At 53.7% G+C, this 21,890-nt stretch overlaps 1 protein-coding gene across 5 annotated transcripts in view; it reads right to left on the reverse strand.

Annotated features, from left to right (window-relative positions):
• Positions 1–21,890, reverse strand: part of STK32B (serine/threonine kinase 32B) — a 397,346-nt gene that overhangs the window by 262,209 nt on the left and 113,247 nt on the right. For all 5 annotated transcript variants that reach the window (XM_060655452.3, XM_060655455.3, XM_078446274.2 and 2 more), the window contains one exon: positions 10,820–10,971. In XM_060655452.3, the coding sequence (XP_060511435.1) occupies positions 10,820–10,971 (152 nt within the window). The remainder of the gene's footprint in view (positions 1–10,819; positions 10,972–21,890) is intronic.

Below are 21,890 nucleotides of genomic sequence, written 5' to 3' on the forward strand. Positions count from 1 at the left end.
GCTCCAGGGGGTGAGTGCAGAGCCTGCTTAGGATTCTCTCTCTCTCTCTCTCTCTCTCTCTCTCTCTCTCTCTCCCTCTCCCCCTCTCTCTCTGTCCCTCCTCTGCTCGGGCTCATACTTGCACTCTCTCTCTCTCCCTCCAAATAAATAAATAAACTTTAACAATAAAGGCTAGGAATGAAGAAAGTGGCAGGACGGAGCCTGGTCCCTACACACTCAACCCCATCAGCTCCAGGACCCCTAAGGGACTTCCTGGACCCCCTGTGGAAACCAAGGGAAAACCAGCGGATGGAGCCCTTGGCTTTCAGTCCACAGCTGAGAAGACTGCAGCCCGGAGGAGGAGAACATCAGTTTTCCAGTTAGTGGATAAGATCCCAATGGCAGGTCTGTTTTCCCTTCAAAATTCCTTCATGGCGTCAAGCAACGTTTATGGCACCAGCCAGAAAAAGGAAAGCAGTGTCATGTTCTAGACAGTGTCGCCTCCGGAGTCAGACTGGCTGGGCGTGAATCCCGGCTCCACCCCCTGGGAACTGTGGGGCCTGCACAGGGAGCCGCTCAGCTTCTCTGAGCCTCAGTTTCCCCATCTGTAACAATACCTGCCAGGGAGAGCTGCTGTGAGTCTTTAGGGCCATGAAACCCCAAAGCTGCCACCTCCTTGGGGAGCATCCCTGATGCCACCAGGGGTTGCCAAATATCCCCTCACTTCTCAGTCCCAGTGGCCTGAGCCTCCTTCTCAGCGCTTGCCAGAATCTTGAATTACTCATACTTTTATCATTATTTGATTTTTGCTCGTGTTCCCCTGTAGTCTGGGGAAGGGAACGTTCCACGCAGGCGAGGTCGTGTCTATTTTGCTCTGCACGTTATCACCAGCATGCCCACCAGACAGGGTCCTGGGGAAGAACGAATAACCCACGTGAAGCACTTGGCACAATGCCAGGTATCCAGCAAGCGCTTAATAGATGTCAGCTCTCCGAATCGCCACCAGCGTTACCCACCAGAATAGAAAAAGGTCACCTTCCTTCCCTAGCTCCACAAACTTACTCCGGATCACAAGGAGGGGGGTGGAAACATCATGTGTTCAGCCGGTGCACAGATCAGCAAAATAATTCCTGCTGGGCTTGGAAGGCTGAAGTGTTCACCGTTGATTTTGGTTTCTAGGCCAGGGTGGGTCAGTGAAAAACCAAAGGAGCTGGCCACCTATGGCTCTCGGTGTAGGATTTCGGGGGGGGAAGGGGACATTGACTCATGCAGTTCACCCATTCAACAAGTACTTACTAAGCACCTACTGGACGCCAAGACAGGCTTCCGAGTGCTGGAGACAGAGCAGGGAACATGCAGACGGATGTCCTCCCCGCCGTCCCCCCGCCCCGTGGAGCCAGCCTTCCTTCCCGTGTGCACGTGACGCAGACACGGAAAGCCAGCAAGATAGAGACATCACGTGCATTTTGTGTCGTAAGGCGAAACACGTGCCATAGCGGGTAAAGCAAGGAAGAGGGCTAGTGGATCAGGGACAGCCAGGGCGGGCTGAGAAAGACTCAGAGAGGAGGTCACGGCGATCAAGATCGGAAGGAAGTGTGCCTGCAGGTGTCCAGAGGAGATTGTCCCAGGAGAGCCAAAACCTGGGGCGGCGGGGCGGGCGGCCCCCGGCTGCTGGAAGGACAACAGGGGGGAGGCCACGTGACCTGCCCAGACGTGAGGAGCTAGAGAGCCACAGCCTCCGACTTAGTTATGCTCCCTGCAGCAGGTGAGTACCCACCCCCCCCCGCCCCGCCAGGAACGTGCATGACATCGCAAGGCGGTGTTTGTGTCTCTCTGGGATGTGAACTGCACACACCATTGCCGGGCTTTCACCCGCCGGACCTCATCTGCCTTGGCCTTCACAAAGCAGGGAAGGGAGGGAGCTACCGTCCCCGTTTCACAGATGAGGAAACTGAGGCTCTCCAAGAACACCATCCTAGGAGGGGAAGGACGTTTGGCCGCTTTCCATTTTTTTTTGTCCAGTAATACACCCCGCCACGTTCCCCTTCCTAATTCTCTTATGACATCCCTCTCCCTGAGGGTGGGGCTCGCCACTGACTCATTCCTGTGTGTGAGGCTTACCCCCCGTCCCAGATCCCAGAAGTTGGGTCTGGAGAGGGCACCGGCTTTGCTGTGAGATCTGGGACTCTCGGGATCCTGCTGGAGCTGGCTTATCCCGGCTCACGAGAACTGCTACGTTTTCAGCAGTTTTGCAAGCTGGTCGACTTCATGCTGTCAGCTTGAACTCAGCCATGTCTTAGTCCGTTCGGGTGGCTATGACAGAATATCACAGACGAGTGGCTTATAAACCATAGAAATCTCCTTCTCACAGTCCTGGAGGCCAGAAGTTCAAGCCGCAGACAGATCTGGTGTCTGCTGAGCGTCAGCTTTCCGGCTCATAGGTACCTGTCTTTTCACGGCGTCCTCACGCAGACGGGGAAGGGGGCTCTTGTGGGGCCCCTTTTAATAAAGGCAGTCGTCTCATTCGTGAGGGCTCTACCCTCATGACTTAATCACCGCCCCAAGGCCTTCTCTCCTGCTACCATCCCCCTGGGCGTCAGGCTTCAACATACGAATTTGGGGAAGACACAAACATTCAGTCCACAGCACGCCGTGACATCACGGAGATCAGCGAACTCTGCAATGCACGGCTTGCTCTGTTTCCCCGTGGAAAGCAGGTTGTCAAGCACTTACTGGTATATTCTTGCTTCCAGTCCCAACGCAGCCTCCTGTTGGCTCTGTAGCTTTGCGCAAATTATTTAGGCCCCTAGCCCTCGGTTTCTCGAACTTTAAACGGGGCAGGGTAACATCCACCCTGCAAGAGGGTGCTGAGGATTAATGAGGATATAATAGGGGGCGCCTGGGTGGCTCAGTCCGTTAAGCGCCCAACTTTGGCTCAGGTCATGATCTCACAGTTCGTGAGTTCAAGCCCCGCGTCGGGCTCTCTGCTGACAGCTCAGAGCCTGGAGCCTGCTGCCGACTCTGTGTCTCCCTCTCTCTCTGCCCCTCCCCCACTGGCACTCTGTCTTCTCTCTCTCTCTCCCAAGAATGAATAAACATTAGGAAAAAAAAGGTATAATAGGGAAGGAGCCATGCACCATACGTGATCGATAAAGCCGGTATTACTGATATTATCGGGCACTGAAGAAGTGTGGGCTGAATTTCGTAACTCCCGCACGTGCCAAGGACACTCCTAATTACAAAAAAACACGTGAGGGGCAGTCAGAGACATGGGCACATGAAGGTGTCCACCCCAAAGACCATCAGCAAGTCTGAGGCATGTCTTCGCTCTTCCCATGACCTTGGGCAACCCCCTGACCTTCTGGGTGGATTGCAGGATCCCCCATTCACCCACAGGGATTGTCTGAGACGCCAGGGCCAGTGTCCCGGGCCCGGTTCCTCCCTGCCTGGACCCTGCGTCTGCACAGCAAGACCTCCGTCTCCTCACTCTGCCCTCTCCACAGGCCGGTGCCCACCCTCTGGATGTCCGAAAGCAGCCTGGGCCATCCTGCAATCCACAGGCACAACCCCAACTCTGTCCCCTTAAGAAGAGCAAACCTGTGGCCCTTAAACATAAAATCTGGGAAATCTGTCACCTTGAAAGCACAAACCAGGGGCGCCTGGGTGGCGCAGTCGGTTAAGCGTCCGACTTCAGCCAGGTCACGATCTCGCGGTCCGTGAGTTCGAGCCCCGCGTCAGGCTCTGGGCTGATGGCTCGGAGCCTGGAGCCTATTTCCGATTCTGTGTCTCCCTCTCTCTCTGCCCCTCCCCCGTTCATGCTCTGTCTCTCTCTGTCCCAAAAATAAAAAAAAAAAAAAAAAAAAAAAAAAAAACGTTGAAAGCACAAACCAAAGTTACAAGCGATGTTAATAAATCCAAGAACAGTAAAGTTTGCGAAAAGGATCCAGGACGAGACAGCATCACCTCTTGCCCCCTTTTATTAAGGGAGTTTCCATGGTGATGGAGACTGAAGAAGCTACTGTGAACATTTTCCATCTGCGTGTCCCGGGTGGGCCAGGATATCACCTGACTCCAGCTCATGGGGGACATGAGTAATCTGTATTTTTTAAAGTTATCCCAGGACCCCAAAGGCTGACAGTGGCTACTCAAGACGTAAGGAAGAGGGCAGGGGAGCACATCAGCCATGGGCTTGATGTCTGTCCTCTCTCGTCTGCAAGTTCTGTGAAGGCAGAAGGCAGAATGACTCTCACTCACTGTTCCGTCACCAAGGCGGGCACAGAGTTGGCTGTATTGCATGTTGGCCCTTGACACTGAATGAATGAACTTAGCGAGCCTCAGGTGCTGGGGAGAGGCGTGGCCCATTCCCCAGGCAGCTGGCTGCTGGTGGTAGAAACAGACACACAAGCACACAAATGGGACAGGGCTGTCCTGTGCTGTAACAACGTCCGGGAGGACACCAGCTGTGGGCGTGGCCGGCAGTGCCGAGGAGGCTTGATGCCTGGCCTACAGGATCCAACAGGGCAAGATTTTCTTCATCCCTGGACCCTCAGAAAGTAAGATAGTACCTCGTACACAATAAGGGTCCAATTAATACCCATTTCATGAGCGGATACTTGGGGGCAGTTCTCACAGTGAACAAAGGGAGATGGTCCAGGCAGGAAAAAAAAAAGCATGTGCAAAGGCCCGGAGACACGGAAACAGCAAGACGAATGACAGGTGTCACTAATCGGTAGGTTTGGCTGGAACAGAAATAGACCAAGATGGCAGCAGAGGTTGGCGTCAGCGGGGGAGGCTGGTCACGAGGTCACGGGGAGACATTTAGCCTGTGGGGTTTGGGACGCCATTGCTGGCTTCTGAGCAGAGATATGGCGACCTCAGATTTGTACGTGGATAAGATCTGCCCTGTGTTATAGACTCAAGGATCGTGTCCTCCCCACCCAGTCCCCAGCGGGATGGGATTTGGAGATGGGGCCTTTGGGTCAAGTAGGTCATCAGGGTGGAGCCCTCATGATGGAATTAGTGCCCTTTAAGAAGAAACAAGAGAGAGCGTGTTCTCTCCCCCTCGCCCCGTGTGAGGACCCAGCAAGAACACTGATGGAAACACCAGGGAAAAGGCTCTCTCCAGAACCTTCCCGTGTCGGCACCCTGACCGCGACCTCCAGCCTCCAGAACCGCGAGAAATATGTTCTGTTGTGTAAGCCGCCTCGTCTGTCATAATCTGTGACGGCAGCCTGACAGGACTAAGACATGCCAGGAGGGCACAGTGGTGATGGATAACCGTGGCTGAACGGAGAAATGCCAAAATGCCAGTTGGGAGGCTGTAGCAATAGTCAAGGCCAAGGATGATTATTTTTATGGAAATGAGGCTGTTCAGCGACTGATGACTATAAAGTGCTTTTATCCTTCACCAGAAGTTCTCGGTGGGGGCAGGGGGGGTGCCTCCAGTCTCTGTCCTCCCCCCCCCCCCCCCCGCCAAGTCCTTCCCGCCCCACTGCTTCAGCCAGAGCAGTTCCACATGTAAACACCTTGCACAGTTTCACTTCGGTCGAAGTCTCAACACTCAAAGATGTATCAGCTTCTACTTCAAGTGGTCCTTTCTTGGCTCCAGTGGTGCACAGAGTGGTACACAGAGACCTGTGTCTTGACTCAGTCCGTGGCTACTCAGGGAAGGTTCTAGAAATCCACACTTGCTATGAGGACTGTTTAAAATGGGGCGCCTGGATGGCTCGGTCGGTTAAGCGTCTGACTTGATTTTGAGTCCGATCTCAGGGTCGTGGGAATGCGCCCCGCATCGGGCTCCACGCTGCCCCTCCCCCAAGTTCGTGTGTGCTCTCTCGCTCTCAAAACAAAATTTTAAAAAATGAAGTAAAGTAACATAACTGTAGGTTGCCTGTCCTCATCCTGTCCTGCCAGGACATTCCCACAGTGACGTCAGCAGTAAAATGGGCAGGGGAGTCACCGGAGACATCGTAAACGCCACATTTTAACAGCCACTCTAGTAAATACAGGCAATCGGGTGAGAGGGAACGGGTTTTGAAAATAGAATGAGGGCACAGGTTAGCAGTCCAAGCGGCGGAGGCCAACCCGAGGGAGCAGGTGCTAAGAACATCAACGCCAACCGAGACCCGAGACCCAGTGGCCGCCTCTCGCCCAAGAGCCTGTGGGCACCTGCTCGGGAGGACCCCCACTGGCCCTTACAACCACCGTAAGACATAGTTATCCTTCCTTCCCCATTTTACAAGTAAGGAAACTGAGACACAAAGAAGAGAGTCAGTTTGCTCTCAAGGGCTCCGTATTCCCCTGCCAGGGACACCGCAACACGATTCTGGGACCTGGAAGGCTTCGGCCACAGAAGGTCATTTTCTCGCGGTTCTGGAGACAAGTCTGAGATCAAGGTGCCGACGTGGCTGGGTTCCGGTGACGCCCTCCTCCCTGTTTGCAAACAGCTGCCGTCTTGCTGTGTCCTCATGGCAGAGAGACAAGTTTCATCTTCTAAGGCCACGGTCCATTCTGTCCAGGGACCCACCCTAATGACCTCATGTCACCTAATAACCACCTGAAGGCTGTCTCCACATACGGTCACACTGGGGGACAGGGCATCAGTGCACAGGCTGGGGGACAGGGGGACACGGTTCAGTCCATTGCAGCCTCGAAGCCTGCAAGAGGCAGGGCTGCCCCAAGAACCCGGGAGGTCAGATCCGGGGCCCAGGTGCCGAAACGCGGCCCCCCGTCTCTCTCCTCCCCACCTCTTGAGGCCTCCCACTCAGACACCTCCCGCACCCTCCTCCCCAGTGTCATTTCTCGTCCCCTTTCCCCTTTGCCCTGCCCCAGAGAGCAGAACAGCATCGCTTCAGGACCCCCGGACAGCACCCTGGATCATCCCAGGCTCGGGAGCACACAGCCTTCTTCATTCCTCAGAGGCAAAACTGCCATGCAAAGAATCCGTGCCCAGCCCTCACCTCACCAGGTCGGGAACACGCCAGCAAGTGAGAAGGGGGCACAGTGAGGATTTCCGAGGCTGCAATAAATTCACCCTCCTCGTAAACGAGATGAAAAGCTGACCTGTAATCGCTACAAAGCAGCGGCGTCCTCAGGACCCCGACGAGCAACTCCACACTGCGCTCCCTTCCAGCGGGGGCCAGAGAGCCAGCCAAACAGAGGCCCCGGCCCGAGGGTGTCGGGCAGGGGGCCGGGGCCTTCTCACAGCCGCTGTGGGGTCTGGGCCGACACCAGACACCCCGGGCTCCGTCCTGTCTCCTCCACTTACTGGCGGTAGGAGTCAGTTACCCCACCTGTATGATTGGGGACGACAGTGTTAGGATGATAGTCGGAAACCAAAGAGGCCGTTCGGAGGACCGGGAAAGTTAAGGAAACTCCTCAAGACATGCTCGTGGTCATTCCCCGGCAGGAGCTGAAAACCTCAGGGCACGGCGGGATGGTCTTGAGTTTGAACTGCAATTCGATCGATTCCGGGAGGCAGTGAGCTGCTTTGAGCCCTGCTCTCCCTCCCTGACAAAGGGAGCCCACAGCCCTCACCTTGCAGGACGTTAGGACGACGGCAGCCTGCTGACAGGAGGCACAGGTGGCAGGCTCTGTACGCGGCAGGCACGGTCTCTACCGCTCCCTGGAGCCAGGCGCCAGTCTCCCTCTGCAGGTCTCCGTAGCTCCTCCCTCGTCCTCCCTTCCCAGTCGTACCCAACCCCTCTCCCCGCCCCACGGCTTCAGAAATGGGCACAGGACCCGAGCCAGGTCATTCCCACCATGACCTCGGCCCTCTGCTGGGCGGTTCCACTGACAGAAGTCGGGGCAACCCGTGGGCAGCACGAGCCAGGGGAAAGCAAGACGTAGAGGCCACAGGCAGTGGGAATTCTAGACTTCCCAGCTCCACAACCCAAGGGATTCTGTCGCGCGCGGGGGCAAGGTTAAGTTTCTGCATGAATCCTGAGCCATTCGGAACTCCGTCCTGCCCAACGGACTGGTGGGCATGGCACTCCTTTTCACTCGGAGCTTGAAGGGGCACTGCCCACCCATCATCCTTCTATCACGTATTCCCATACGCGCGCACGTATTCTCTTACTGTCAGTGGTATTTCCATGCACGGAAAACACGCCTTCGCTGCACTCGCTCAGTGGATTCTCCAAACAGTCCCAGCAGTAAGCCAGGGCATTTATTATCGCCATTAATGGGACATAGTTCAAGACGTGACTCCGAAGTCCAGCAGCCATTCACCGCCTCTTGCTCCCAATGGAAATGCAACGCCACCAACGCCCAACAACTGCACAGAGCTCCCTCTCTTACCCTGCGCGTTCACGTAATCGTGGGGGTGTGACATTTACCCGGGACTCGGAGCACATAAACACAGCATGGAAAGGTGGTGCCTTCCGAGGGGCCGAACCTAACATGTATCGCGCGTCCAGGCGTCCATCCGACCCCTGTGGTCCCTTGTAAGGAGTCCCCTGGAAAGGCTTCAGCTCAGACCTACCCATCTAAGCATCATTCCCACTGGAAACAGCCCTAAATCGCCCTGTGCCAGGACACAGGCTAGACGTCTCACGGAACGTGTCCATGGTGGAATGTTATGCAACGTTATGTAACTACTAAAAATCACTTACAAAGAATTTGCAATAATAAGCAGATCACGCTCCTACCGGACTATTAATTTGAGAAAGCAGAACACAAAATTGTCATGCATTCAGTCTTTTTTTTTTTTAACGCTTATTCACGTTTGAGAGACGGACAGACACAGAGCGTGAGCAGGGGAGGGGTAGAGAGAGAGGGGGACACAGAATCTGAAGCGGGCTCCAGGCTCTGAGCTGTCAGCACAGAGCCGGATGTGGGGCTCAAACTCACCAACTGCAAGATCATGACCTGAGCCGAAGTCAGACGCTCAACTGACTAAGCTACCCAGGCACCCTGTCATGCATTCATTCTTATACCAATAACATATATGGTCATATCGATACGAGAAAAGAAATACAAAGAGAATTACACACCAAAATGTAATCTAGGGGAGGTGGGATTCTGAATCACTGTTGCCTTCATATGGATTTTATTTTGTGTGTTTTGCAATTAACGTACGTTGCTTTTCTGATTAGAAATTTCCTCTTTAGGGGCGCCTGGGTGGCTCAGTCGGTTAAGCGTCCGACTTCGGCTCAGGTCATGATCTCACAGTTTGTGAGTTCGAGCCCCACGTCGGGCTCTGTGCGGACAGCTCAGAGCCCGGAGCCTGCTTCAGGGTCTGTGTCTCCCTCTCTCCCTGCCCCTTCCCCGCTCATGCTCTGTCTTTCTCAAAAATAAAAGTAAACATTAAACAAAACTAGAAATTTCCTTTTGAAAAATTTCCTTCTAGAGTGACTGCAACACGAGGGGGTTCACTGGTTGTTTCCAAACGACTGAAGTATTTGGATCCCTCCCTGGAGACTTGTACTTGTTACTGGGGCTCTAGCGTGTACCACACAGGTAGGCTTGTCCCCATGGAGATGTGCGGCATTGGCCTGCATGGTTTTCTCAAGCAGGACAGCTGATGTCCCCTTGTTCCATCACCCTTGTTCGGAGGGCTCTGCGCGTGAGACACAACGGACATAATGGGTGATACCGTAGGAGGAAGACGAGCTAGACTCGACTTTCCCGTCGGGGGTCACTTAGGATGTCCAATGGAGGTGCAGAATGTGTTTCCTAGAACAGCCTGTTCTGTCCCTTCAACAAAATCCCGCTCAGGGAACCTTGAGCAAATGCCTCCAACACATCTGCAACCGTGTGAGACTCTCGGAGACGAAGAACCAAGAGACGGCACCCCAGCCTTCAGGGAGCAAGCTATTCCTTGGAAAGCAGACAAGTAAGCCAGCGATTTGGATCCGGGCTCACTGCGGGAAAGGCTGTGCCGGTGGGTCAAGCACAGAGCAGGTGGAGATGGTGAGGGGCACTGAGCTGGCCCGTGGGTTAGGGAAGGCTCCCGCCCCGAGTGACCTCTAAGCAGGATGGAAGTAATGTGCAGGATTTGGTTAGAGGCAGACGGGGGCGAGAGGCACGTGGAAATTTCAGGCAGAGGAGATACCACTGCAAAGACACAGGGGCAGGAAACCACGAGCAGGCAGCATTTCTAGGATGCCAACTTAAAGCAAAGACATAGCCAGGGAGGGGATGGAGAGAAAGTTCTAGAACATGGATAATGGCAGGCCTTGGGCGCCATATTCGGAACCTGGAGTTTAGCACATCCACACTGGGCAACCCTCCTGAGGCTTTTTTGCCATCAACACTACGGGAGATATTGTTTTAGAGTTCAATTCCCCTCTATTTGGGCTTCTCTTACAACATTCCACGTGTTTTCTCGGAAATACAAAAACCTTCCCTTCGAAATCTATTTTCAACTCTGATTCATCACATAAGAGAACAGAATTAAAATTAAAGTGAGCAGGTGCTAGGGTGCCTGGATGGCTCAGTCAGTTAAGCGTCCGACTGACCCTTGGTCTCGGCTCGGGTCATGGTCTCACGCTTCGTGAGTTCAAGCCCCACCTCGGGCTCCGAGCTGAGAGCACAGAGCCTGCTTGGAATCTCTCTCTCCTCTCTTTGTCTCTCTGCCCCTCCCCTGCTGACGCTCTCTCTGTCTCTCAAAATAAATAAACTTAAAAATACATATTAAGAACAGCAAGCAGATCCTTCCAGATTTCACGAGAGCATGTACCCCACAAGACAGCCATCGGAGTACGCGCTCCGCAAAATACCGCGAAGAATATCCGAGTGCAGAAAGTGTCCTCGCTATGCCTCCACCAGGCAGAAGCTTCCCCCGAGCACGTGGCTCCACAGCGAGGCTGGCACAGGAGCCCCGCGTGCGATCACTCACCACAGGTTGACCAGGAAAGGGTGGTCCAGTCCCCGCATGATCTGCAGTTCCCGGAAGACGTTCCGTACTTCATCCCTCTCGATGCATTTCTGCTTGTTCATGTACTTCATCGCGTACATTTTCTTTGTGTCCCGCTTCTGCACGATGCATACCTGGGCAACGGCCAACGGGGAGAACATTCAGGCCAACGTTTACCAAAATGGAAGGAAAAAAAAAAAGTCAGCCCCTCCCCACACTCCTCCCTCTGGGCTTGAGTCTCTGTTGCTGGCGGAGCAGGGCTGGCCAGGCCACGACCTCTCCTCTCCGCACCTGTAAGACGAGACCCGGACCAGAAGCACCTGTTGAGCAGGTACTTAGACCGAGCGAGGGCTGTGTGCTGGCAAAGGAGCTGCGGATACAGTCTCAAGGAGCGCCCTCAAGGAGCGCACAGACCGGGAGGACAACAGACAAACGCACCAATGCCTGCAGCCCCCAGAAATGCGGTGTCACTGCCCACCCGCACCCCCGGGCCCTCCCCGCCTCCGTGCGCACCTCTGCCAGCCAGCCCTGCTTTTCTGGGCTCAAGGATGCTCTCCGCCAAAAGTGCCCGCTTTGCTGCCCAGGCAGCAGACTGGCGACACTGGACAGTCAAGTCCTGCAGGAGCAGCATCCCTGCCCCAGACTCCTTGACCGTCCCGTGGGGGACGTCTGAGGCTCCCGGAGTCGGAGGGAGAGCTGGCCCACGGGGCACTTGGCTCGATGGAACGTCCTTTACGGGCAGTTTGCTGCCTTTCCTCCCCTGACTCACCTCCCAACCCACCTGCCCCGTGCTGCTGTCACCTCTCCGGTGCCCCGGACTCAAGAGCCTCGGTGGCTGCTCCTGGCGACCCCCAATCTAAGGTGCGTGGGCACTGGGGGAGCGACGGTGGAGCGTGACACAGTGACGGCAGCTCCCGCATGCCGAGCGCTGGACTGCAGGCCGGACGCTGGGCAAACGCTCTCCCTGGTAATCTGCTCGAGGGCCTCTCCAGTAAAGCCTCCAACTTCCCTTGAGCGGGATGGAGTGCCCCGAGGGCACTGATGAGGACACCCAGGGTCCAACGAGCCCCTAAGTGTCAGGACGGACAGTCAAAGCCAGACAGTCTGACTCTGGAGTGACCCCTTACCGGGGGGAGCGGGGGCTAGTGGGAGAACAGGCCATCAGGGAGGGCTCCCTGGAGGAGTTAGTGCCAGAGGGCGAGCACCAACAGATGGAACGATGGAAAAGGAAGAGGCTTATAGGGTAACGGAGGGGTATACAGGAGGACCCGAATTTGGGGGGATACTATTCAACCCAGTACGGGTAGCTCCCGTGATGATCCTCATTTGTCAGATAAAGGAAGGCTTGTTGACCTCCTCGCGGCTGCAACTCAAACCCAGACTCCACCTCCCCAGCCGGCACTCCTCACCAGCATGCCTCCTCCCCGAGGACAGGGCACTCGAGACAGAAGGCCTGGGCACCCGGCTCAGGAGCCCGGGGGTTTCTCTGGCACGCCACGTTGCCGGAAAGCGGACTCCTTTCAGCTCCGCCATGCCGCGAATCTGTCTGAGCAGACACAAGACAGTGGGGAAAGCCTGGACTCCAACTCACGCTTCGGTTCTGCCTCTCTGAGCCCCGGTCTCGGCCTCCGTACGAACTGAGTTCGCCAAGCCCACCCTGGGCCACCGGAGGAGGGAAACTACACGCAACTAAACGAGACCCAGGAAGGAGGAGTGCCCGGCATATCAGACGGTGATGAATGTCCCGAATCTTAATGTCTTAAATAGCAAATTTCATGCACCCTCCACCAGGATGACCTCCAGGCCATAAAGTCAGTGGCGTGAGGTTGAAGGCCCACGGAAGCTCCTTTCCGGTGAACTTGAAACTATAAAACACCAGGAGGCAAGGGTGTGCCGTACAAAAGCACCACAGGGCCCCCCGGCTTTGCGGGCATCCTAGCAGAGAACTTCCAGAACCCTGGACACAAGTCCCCGAGGCCCACACGTGCAGGCAGACATGCAGCGGACAGCGGTTCCCATCACTTACTCCTCCGGTGACGTCTCCCAAGAGACATTCGGCAGGCGCTGCTGGGAGCCCCCAGGTCCAGCCGTGTGCGTCAGCTGAGGAAGCTTAGGCTGTGGTTAGCTCGAGTCCGTGCAAGGGCCCGGTTCCGTGGCCAGGCAGATAAAGACCTCCGTGACCCTCCTCAGTTACAGAGGGCAAAGGTGCCAAGAGAGGGCCGTCACCTCCTGGGCAGGGGAAGCATGGCTCTCACCACCGCTCCGACACAGGGACAGGGGAGGGACTGGAGAAGGCTCTTCCAAGCGGAGTTAGAGCCCCAGCCTTCAAAGAGACCCGGGGCTCTGGACGGAGCTTGCAACTGTGACTTTCCAGAACAAGACAGAGAAGGGTGGCCGGCACAGGAGGCTGGGGACAGCTTCGAAGTTCGGTTTCGCAAGCAAACGAAGGGGGGTCAAGGGAGGAGGCCCTGTCGGCTCAACGTTGATGAATTCTCGAGCATGGCTGTGCCTTGACTTCCTCCTAGATAAACTGAGGACTTGGGTCTACTTTCTAAGACCTCATAGAAGCAGTCTATTGCGCTCAGGAGGCTGGACCCAGGACCAGGAGAGCTGGGCTCTGCTCCCAGCCCTGTTTGCTGACTGTGAGTGGGACCACCCACCTATCTCTGGCCTCACCTCCTCCTTGGCCAAGCCAGGCTGATCACAACAACTGAATCGCCCCGACCCGGACATCGAGGCTGAAACGAGAGACGTAAGGCAAGGCTCATGCACCGGGTAGAGACGAACATCTGCTGGGAAGTCACAGACACGCAGAGAGTCTGGGCTCTGGGGCTTATATTCCAGCTCTTTGCCGTGTGACCGTGGGTAAGTCGCCCACCCTCCCTGAGCCTCAGTCTGCTCATCAGTAAAATGGGACCTCCAGGACCTGCTGCGAGGACACGGGAGAGGATGTGTCTGAAGGGCGCAGTGTGGTGCCACACGGCACAGGTGCTGAACGAGATTAGCGTTCTTTACTTCTTTATGGCATTGTAGCAAATAATGCTCCTGGGACAGAGACGCTCCACAAATGGCAGCTGTTATTATGACCACCAGGCCTTCACCAAAACCACCAGAGAGGATTCACCCGAAGGAAGGGCAGGGGTGCCGGTGGGAGGTCCGGGCAGGTCGAGGCAACATTTCCTCCTCCGGCTGTGGTGGCTGAGTGGAGCCCTTCCCGCGGCAGAGCCAAGGAAGTGGGGACACTTGGGGACAGCCCCCAGGCTTTCTCTCAGGCAGGTGAGGAGACACAGGGGCTGGAATCCACAAGACCAAAGAGGAAGGGAAGAACCAGCTCACTTACCGGTTGAGCAGCTATTCTGGACAAGAGATGTCCACACCAAGAGGCTGTGTCCTCACCCCCAGGGCCTGGGAATGGGACCTTATGTGGCTAAAGGAGTCTTTGCAGAGATAATTAATCTCCTTGGATCGGGATGGGCTCTGAATCTGACCGGTGTCTTCATGGTAAGAGAAGAGAAGGGAGAAGGCACAGAGGAGAGGGCGATGTGCCCGTGCGGGCAGAGCTTGGGGAGGTGACATGTGAACAAGACAAGGGACACACAGGTCTGCTGACTCCCCCCTAGGAGAGAGGCACACGACGGACCCTCCCTTGAGCCCTCGAACAGTGAGATCCACTTTTGTTCTAAGCTACCCAGCCCATGGTTCTTTGTTATGGCAACCAGAGGACACGAAAAGGTCTGTACATGTCCCTCACGGCCATCCACCTGTGGCTGAGCGACTCGGCCAAGCACCCCTGTGATCCTCACTCTCCCGCCCGTGGGCATCAGGACTGACCGCACCAGGTCTCCGGGCAGCTCCCCAAGGAGCCCAGCAGAGCGTGTGGTCCACGCAGGTGCCCGGTAAACGTGGGCTGGTGGGTGACGGACAGACTGACGCCTGGAATCCAACCCTGAGCCCTGGAGAAAGAGGAGGGGCCGAGTGCACTCAGCTCCCCAAGTCTGTGCTTCCCAGCGCCCCACATTCCAGCCCAACCCCGAGGCCTGCGTCCTCTGTACATGAGTCCCTGTGACCAGAGCCATTCCTGCTGTTCGGAGTTTAACGCGTGACATTTCAGACAGGAAAATTTCACCGTAATAGCTTCCTAACCGGTCGGTCCCACCTCTGCTCTGATCTCTGCAGACGTCCTTCTGCCTAGTGGAGGCTTCTGAAAAATGGGACTCGAAGCCCTTCAAGGGCTTTCTTTCGCCTTCGGGAGATTCTCAAGGTCTGTATCTTGGCATTCCTAGCCCTCCCTGCCTACGTGACCCCTGACGTGTGACACACACAAATACACACACCACCCAACTGATCCAAACCCTTTAGAATTTCTTCGAAGAAGGCCTCCACCCCAGCTGCCATCTTCTTATCCTTCTTGCCTCCTCCCCTACCGTCTCCCCTGCTAACTCTGCCCATTCATTGCTTTCTTTAGGAAGCTTCCTTTTATCCTTAAAGACTGTATTTAGCACTCTTCCCAATGGGCTCCCGAAGTCCCTATTTTTATCAAGCTACTTGACACGCTGGTTTATGAATCCTGTGCTGCTTCTTCATATACTGGATTAGGAATCACATGTGGCCCCACACCCTGGATTACGAACCCTGTGCTGAGTCCTACATGGGATTATGAATCCTGTGGTCCTTCATACAGGAGAGATAGAGATAGAGACAGAGACAGAGACAGAGACAGAGACAGAGATAGAGATACATATGTGTATTTATTCTTGAAAGAAAGAGGGACAGAATGCGAGTGGAGGGAGTGGGGGTAAGGTGCAGAGAGAGGGAGCCACAGAACCCGAAGCAGGCTCCAGGCTCCGAGCTATCAGCACAGAGCCCGACGTGGGGCTCAAACCCACGAAATGTGGGATCATGACCTGAGCCAAAGTCAGAAGCTTAACTGACTGAACCACCCGGGCACCCTGGAAACTCTTTTTCTTAATGTTTATTTAGTTTTGAGTGAGTGAGTGAGAGAGAGAGAGAGAGAGAGAGAGAGTGGGGGATGGGTGGAGACAGAGGGAGACACAGAATCCGAAGCAGGCTCCAGGCTCCGAACTGTCAGCACAGAGCCCCACGTGGGGCTCGATCTCATAGACTGTGAGATCATGACCTGAGCTGAAGTCAGACACTTAACCCAATGAGCTGCCCAGGTGCCCCCATACAGGGGACTATAAATCCGTGTTCACTGTCTGATAGAACCCAGGCATCATGAAGGCAGGGGCCACGCTGCCCGGTTCCCTATCCAACCCTAAATTCTCAGGGGCTCGGACATGTGAACTTGTCATCTTGGCCCTCTACTCCCAGCAGGAGCATACTGTATTCCCTCTGCTTAGAATCCTCTCCTGCAAGCCAAGCCCTGCATCGCCTCAGTCCCTGCAGGCATCACCACCTCCTGATCCGAAGGCCTCCCTGGCCCTGACCTCCAGGCCGGAGTTAGAGTCCACAAGGGAGCTGGATTTCATTTACCACTGTGTCCACCCCGCCCCATGTGGCCGCAAGCAGGTTGGCTTTCTTGTGCCACTGCATTTGCAGCGTAAGACAAGGGGCTTCTGTTCCTCCCAGCTCCGAATCCCATGGCAACCACGTGATGGGGGGGGGGGGGGGGAATCTATTGAATTCAGCATTTCAGCCTCATGAGCTCATGGCAGGTGCTCCAGAGGAGAGGTGGGCGCTCCTCTCCACCATGTGACTGCCAGGGTCCAAGAACCTCCAACTTCAAAATAGAAGAGGTGGGTCCCCAGTGGCACCAGTGCTCCTTCTCAGGGCGGCGCAGAACCCTTTCCAGGAGAAATGACAGCTGATGAGGCAGAGAGTGAGCAATCTGGCCAAAGCCACCCAAGCTGCCAAAAGGCAAGCACCCAATTAACATTCCTCATTATTCTAATTTGATTAGGAACTGATGTTATCGCTGTGAATCACAATTTATCGAGACAAATATACACATGCAGGCTAGACTGGGTCTCAGGGGACTTGCTGGAAGAAAGGCGCATGTCAGGCAGACCACCTCCATCCGGGGGTGAAGGGGGCCGATGCGTATTGGAAACCTCCACAGCCCCGGCTTGGGGGTCCGCAGCCCGACTTCCCATTCAGAGTGCTGGCGACGTGGGTTCTGCAGCAAACCCAGAGGTCTGGGAGGGTCCTGGGATTTTGTGGTGTTTAAAAAGCTCCCCCGGAAAGTCTGAGGTACAGGCTGGTGGAGAATCCCCTTGCTGGACTCCAGGAAAGTCCCTGTCTGGCTGCATCGTCAGTGACCTTGGTGGTCAGCAACTCTACCTTACAGCTCAGGCAAGCCAGCCTCTGGCGTTCAGGTGACTCCAGAATCAGAGATCCGAACCGAGCTGGGAACTCTGAGCTGTGCGGGTACAAAGGCTGGCACTGCCCTTCCGTGAGCCACCCTGAAGCCACCACCCCCCACCTCAGTCCCCGGCCAGACTCGACTAATCTCTAGGTGCCCACCCACCCCCAGCTAAACCGCGCTTAGTAAACGCCGTGGAGTGAATAAATTGCTATACGGTGCATTAAAGCACACTGGCTATGCTCGCAGAAGCAACACTCTGGGAAACAACCAATTTGGGGAAACGCAAGAAAAAAAAAAATCAGGATGAAATACATTCACTAAAGACAGTGATCATGCTGGATTCCATTGTTTAGATACCCTACGTGACAAGAAGACGATCTTTGGCAGACAATGATGGCGAACGACACAATACGCATCTTCCCCCTTCTTCCTCTATAATAGGACAACAATTTTCTTCAAGGAGGCAGTGTGATCCATAAACACTCACAGCCAGTGGATGCCATAGTTCTGGCCAATTAGATATTATTAGTCTGCTGGAGGCTTCTAGGATGTCTTGCTTTGGGGATAACAGGAAATAGCTACAGACGGTCCCAATTTCTTGTCCTTCACCACTTTTCTTGTCCTTCCTACCTTGAACACATACGTAATGTCTGGGGCTGCAGCAGCCTTTTGTGATCATGAGGCCAAGGGCATCTCAGAGATGCCAACCCTGTTATCATGGGTCACCTACCTTCAGATTTCTTGTTATGTGAGAAAAAAACACACACAAAAACAGCACCTTCTTTGTTTAAACCACCAGGAGGCAGATTTTCTGTTTCTTGCTGAGAACATTCCCATCTGATATACAAACGATGCGGACATTTTTCACAGCACAGGAGGCCCATGTGGCGTCTCACCAATGGTGGCCTCACTGGAGTAACCAAAAGTTGACCTCAAGAAAAATACTCATCTGGATGAATAACAGTTATTAAATGCCTGCCATGGGCCTGGTACCATGCCAGCTATGAAGATGTGGCACCCTCCACAAACTCGAGGTTAAACGGGACCAGGAGACAACATTCAACAACAACAGCCAAAGTCACTCACCATTAGCCACTGGGCCCTCCGTGGCCTAGCCCCACCTTCTCTCCAAGCACGTCTGTGACTCTACTCCCTGCCCGGCCTCCCTGCCCTTCCTGGATGGGCCACACTCTTCCCCTGCAGATCCCAGACTTGGGCCCTCACCTCCCCGAGGCTCTGCTCACGACTCATTTTATCAGGCAGGCATCCCAGACCTCTCTCTGTGACAGAGCAGACCCCTCCTCAGTCCCCATTTCCTCTACCACCTGCCCGGCTCCTGTCGCTGAACAAGCATCTTGGTTTATTGGTTCATCCATGGTCAGTCCCCACTCCTGTGTCATAAACCCCAGGCTAACGGGGACTTTTCTCTCTTTTGTTCACGGCTCTGTCTTCATGGCCAGACGGTGCCCAGCACACGGCAGGCACCTGGTTGATATGGGTGGCCCGCTGAAGGACTAAATGGATAGATAATGACTATTTAGGAAAAGGCAGTGATGTGGGGGAGGTTATGAGGCAAAAAGACCCAGAAGAGGGATCCTAACCAGGTTATGGGACTGGGGAAAGGCATTCTGGAAGAGGCTGTGTCTCAGCCATCAAGGGCTGGCTTTGTGAGAATAGAGGATAGTGAGGGAGAGAGGAGGAACTGAATCACCACAGCCCCTCTGGGGGTGTAAAAAAACGGCACGTGTCTCGGTGCATGTTAGCATATGACAGCAACTTCCTCAACTTGCTTGTCTGCAAAATGGGGACAGGAGTGTGCTTACCTTACGGAGTGGTTATGAAGGCTGCATGGTAATCGCTTTCTACATGATTTACTAATGTGATGAGGATCGTCATTCATATGTGTTCTGAGGGTAAAAGCAGAGAAGGCCGGGAGGATGGGCAGAAGTGGTCCAAGAAGGGCCTCGGGAACAGTTTCACAATTGTTATGATGGGGAACTTTATGTGTCAGCCGGCCGGGCCATGGTGCCCAGGTATGTGGTCCAACATTATTCTGGATCCTCCGGTGGAGGTGCTCCTGGAGGTAAAACTCAAAAGTGGATCCTGGGGCTACAATTGCGACCAGCTGAATGAGGGACAGAACGAGCAAGTCACGTGGAAACCCTGGCTTTGGGGAGGAGGGGAGTCTTTCTGACAGCAGGCGGAGGCGGCTTTGGAGGTAATTCCAAGAGCGGATCCTGTGTTTTGTAAATAAATGAATGTCACTGCTTATATATTCGCTGATCCCCTCCTCCCCCGCCACGAGTGACAGGGGAGACCACAGTGTCAGGAAATGCCAAAAAAAAGTCATGGGAACAAGTGCCCCAGGACACCCTTACTGCTGGAAACGTGGCCTTTCGGGTGAAGCAAGTTTGGAACCACTCCATGGACGAAGAAGGCCGGAAAACGCTCGTCCAGAGGACGGAATGAGACGTCCTTATGGGAAGATGTGAGCAAGTGCAAGATAGCTGGGAAGGCTGTCTGATGGGCCAGTCATGGATCATTTGCTCTGCTCGATGCTTGAAAGCCATTCACGAGTGAGCCTGCATTTCCTGCGATATTCAGCTCTTAATAAAGCGATCCCCAGGAGCCGGCAAATTCCTCCAATGTATGCTTCAAGCCAAACACGACCTAATTAATATGAAATGACTAAATATTTCATTAAAAAGAAATGGATTCCATCTTTTATAAAAGATGTCGGCACAAACAATAAAGGCTTCTAGTAAAAGCATCGTGTTTTAGAATTCTAAAAATGACTCTTACATAAGAGGGACAGCTCATGGGCGCAGGAAGTCAGGCAGCTTGCCCAGAATCACCTGCTTAAGCCAGAATTCCAACTCAGCTCTGTCAGACCCTGGAGTCGTATCTCTCTAACCCCCTTGTGCTGTAAATTGATTAACTTGTGCATTTTCCTAAAGAGAGCAACCATATACTCCGAGTCCTCATGGAGGCAGCCACGGTGCTGGCTGGGCATCTTACACACATCTGCTGTTACCTGCCCCACTGCCCGCTGTCCCTGCCACAGGGCCTTTGCATTCTGCTGTCCCTTTTGTCTACGATGTTCTTTCCCCCAGATCTTCACATGGTCTGTTTTCCTCTCGGCAGGTCTTGGCTTAAATGTCTCCTTCTCAGAGCACCCCTCCCTGTTGTCCTCTCCTCCCGGGAAAGCAGTCTCACCCCCCGCCCGCCCCCGCCCCGGGTTGCTGCGCTGTGCATTTTCCGCAGAACAATTATCGTCAACCACCTCACCGTGTTTGTTTCATGTTTGCGTGTTAGTCTTTGTCCAGCTTGTTCAGCGAACCATCACAAACAACTGGCATAACGCCAGGACAGAGCAGTTACCGTAAACATTTACTGTTGGATTCCTGCTGTGTGTGCTACCATTATATTGGAGGTCCAGCAACCTTAAAAGATTTAAAAAAAAAAAATCTAAAACACTAAAAAAACAAAACAAAACAAACAAAAAAAACCTAAGGCAGATGTTTCTACACATTCAAGTTTACATACAGAAAATCTCATCTGTTTAATTCCTGCACGGATTTATTGCAGTCTGGTCACTAAAGGGGTTAGTCTGGTAACAAGCGGATATATATTTTTTTTACACCACGAATGTACACGTAGATGAAAGTGTGGAATGTGGAAGGAGACAACTAATAACGTGCTTGGGTATGGAAAGGATCAGTGTTGCACAGTAAGGCAGGGCGGAGTCTGGACTCATCACGGGCCTCTCCTGCCCGGTCTTCTCCAGAACCTTCCTTTGAGGGACACAGAGAGCTATTATCATATAACTCGGTGCCACCTTCTGCTATTTTATGCACAGACTGCCTCTGGCTACTCCATGAATTTTAATCAACTCCTGTTTATTTTGCTTCAACCCTGCGGTTCTTCAAGCCGAGGGCCCAATGGCCAACCCGAGAAAGACACTTTTGAAGCAAACTTCTCAGAAGGGTCTGCCAAAGGTTCCTCTTCCTTCCTTGAAAACAACTAAGCCCCACTGACTTCGAAGTGAACTCACAGCAGAACACTTCACCCTCTCTCTCTCGACACACTTCTGGATGCTCTCTGCTGCTGCAGAAGAGAGCCTGTGCTCGCTCCACCATCGAGGCGTCAGGGGAGCATGTGGAGGGCAGGGAGCGAGGCTGCAGGGGACCCGACGTAGCCGGAGGGCCAGACGTGAGACGCAGATCTGCAGCCGGGGGGACAGAGACACATCCGAGGACCCCAACCCAGAGACAAGCAGATAAACAGTCAGCCAACCTCATCGGTCGTCTGGCTAATTGCCAAGTTCCTCATTCACTTATATGTATTCATGCGTATGTGTGTATCATATACACAACATATAGGTATAGATGTATACACCTACGTGTATAGGCATATACACACTGCTTGGTGGGTGTTGAGTATATGTGGATATATGTGGGTATATATGTGTATACACTGCTTGAGGCGTATACGTGTATAGTATACACATACATACAGACACGTATGTATGTACATATATATACACTGCTGTATGTTGTACATTTTAATACTATATATAGTATTAAAATCATATATATTTTTATATGTCCTATATATGTCTAAAAGATATAACTATAATATATAAAATTATATATAATATAATAATAAATATATATTAATTATATTAAACATTAGTATACATAATATTAAATATTATAGTATATATAT

Source organism: Panthera onca, chromosome B1, assembly GCF_046562875.1.
Source record: "Panthera onca isolate mPanOnc1 chromosome B1, mPanOnc1 haplotype 2, whole genome shotgun sequence".
Lineage (NCBI taxonomy): Eukaryota > Metazoa > Chordata > Mammalia > Carnivora > Felidae > Panthera > Panthera onca.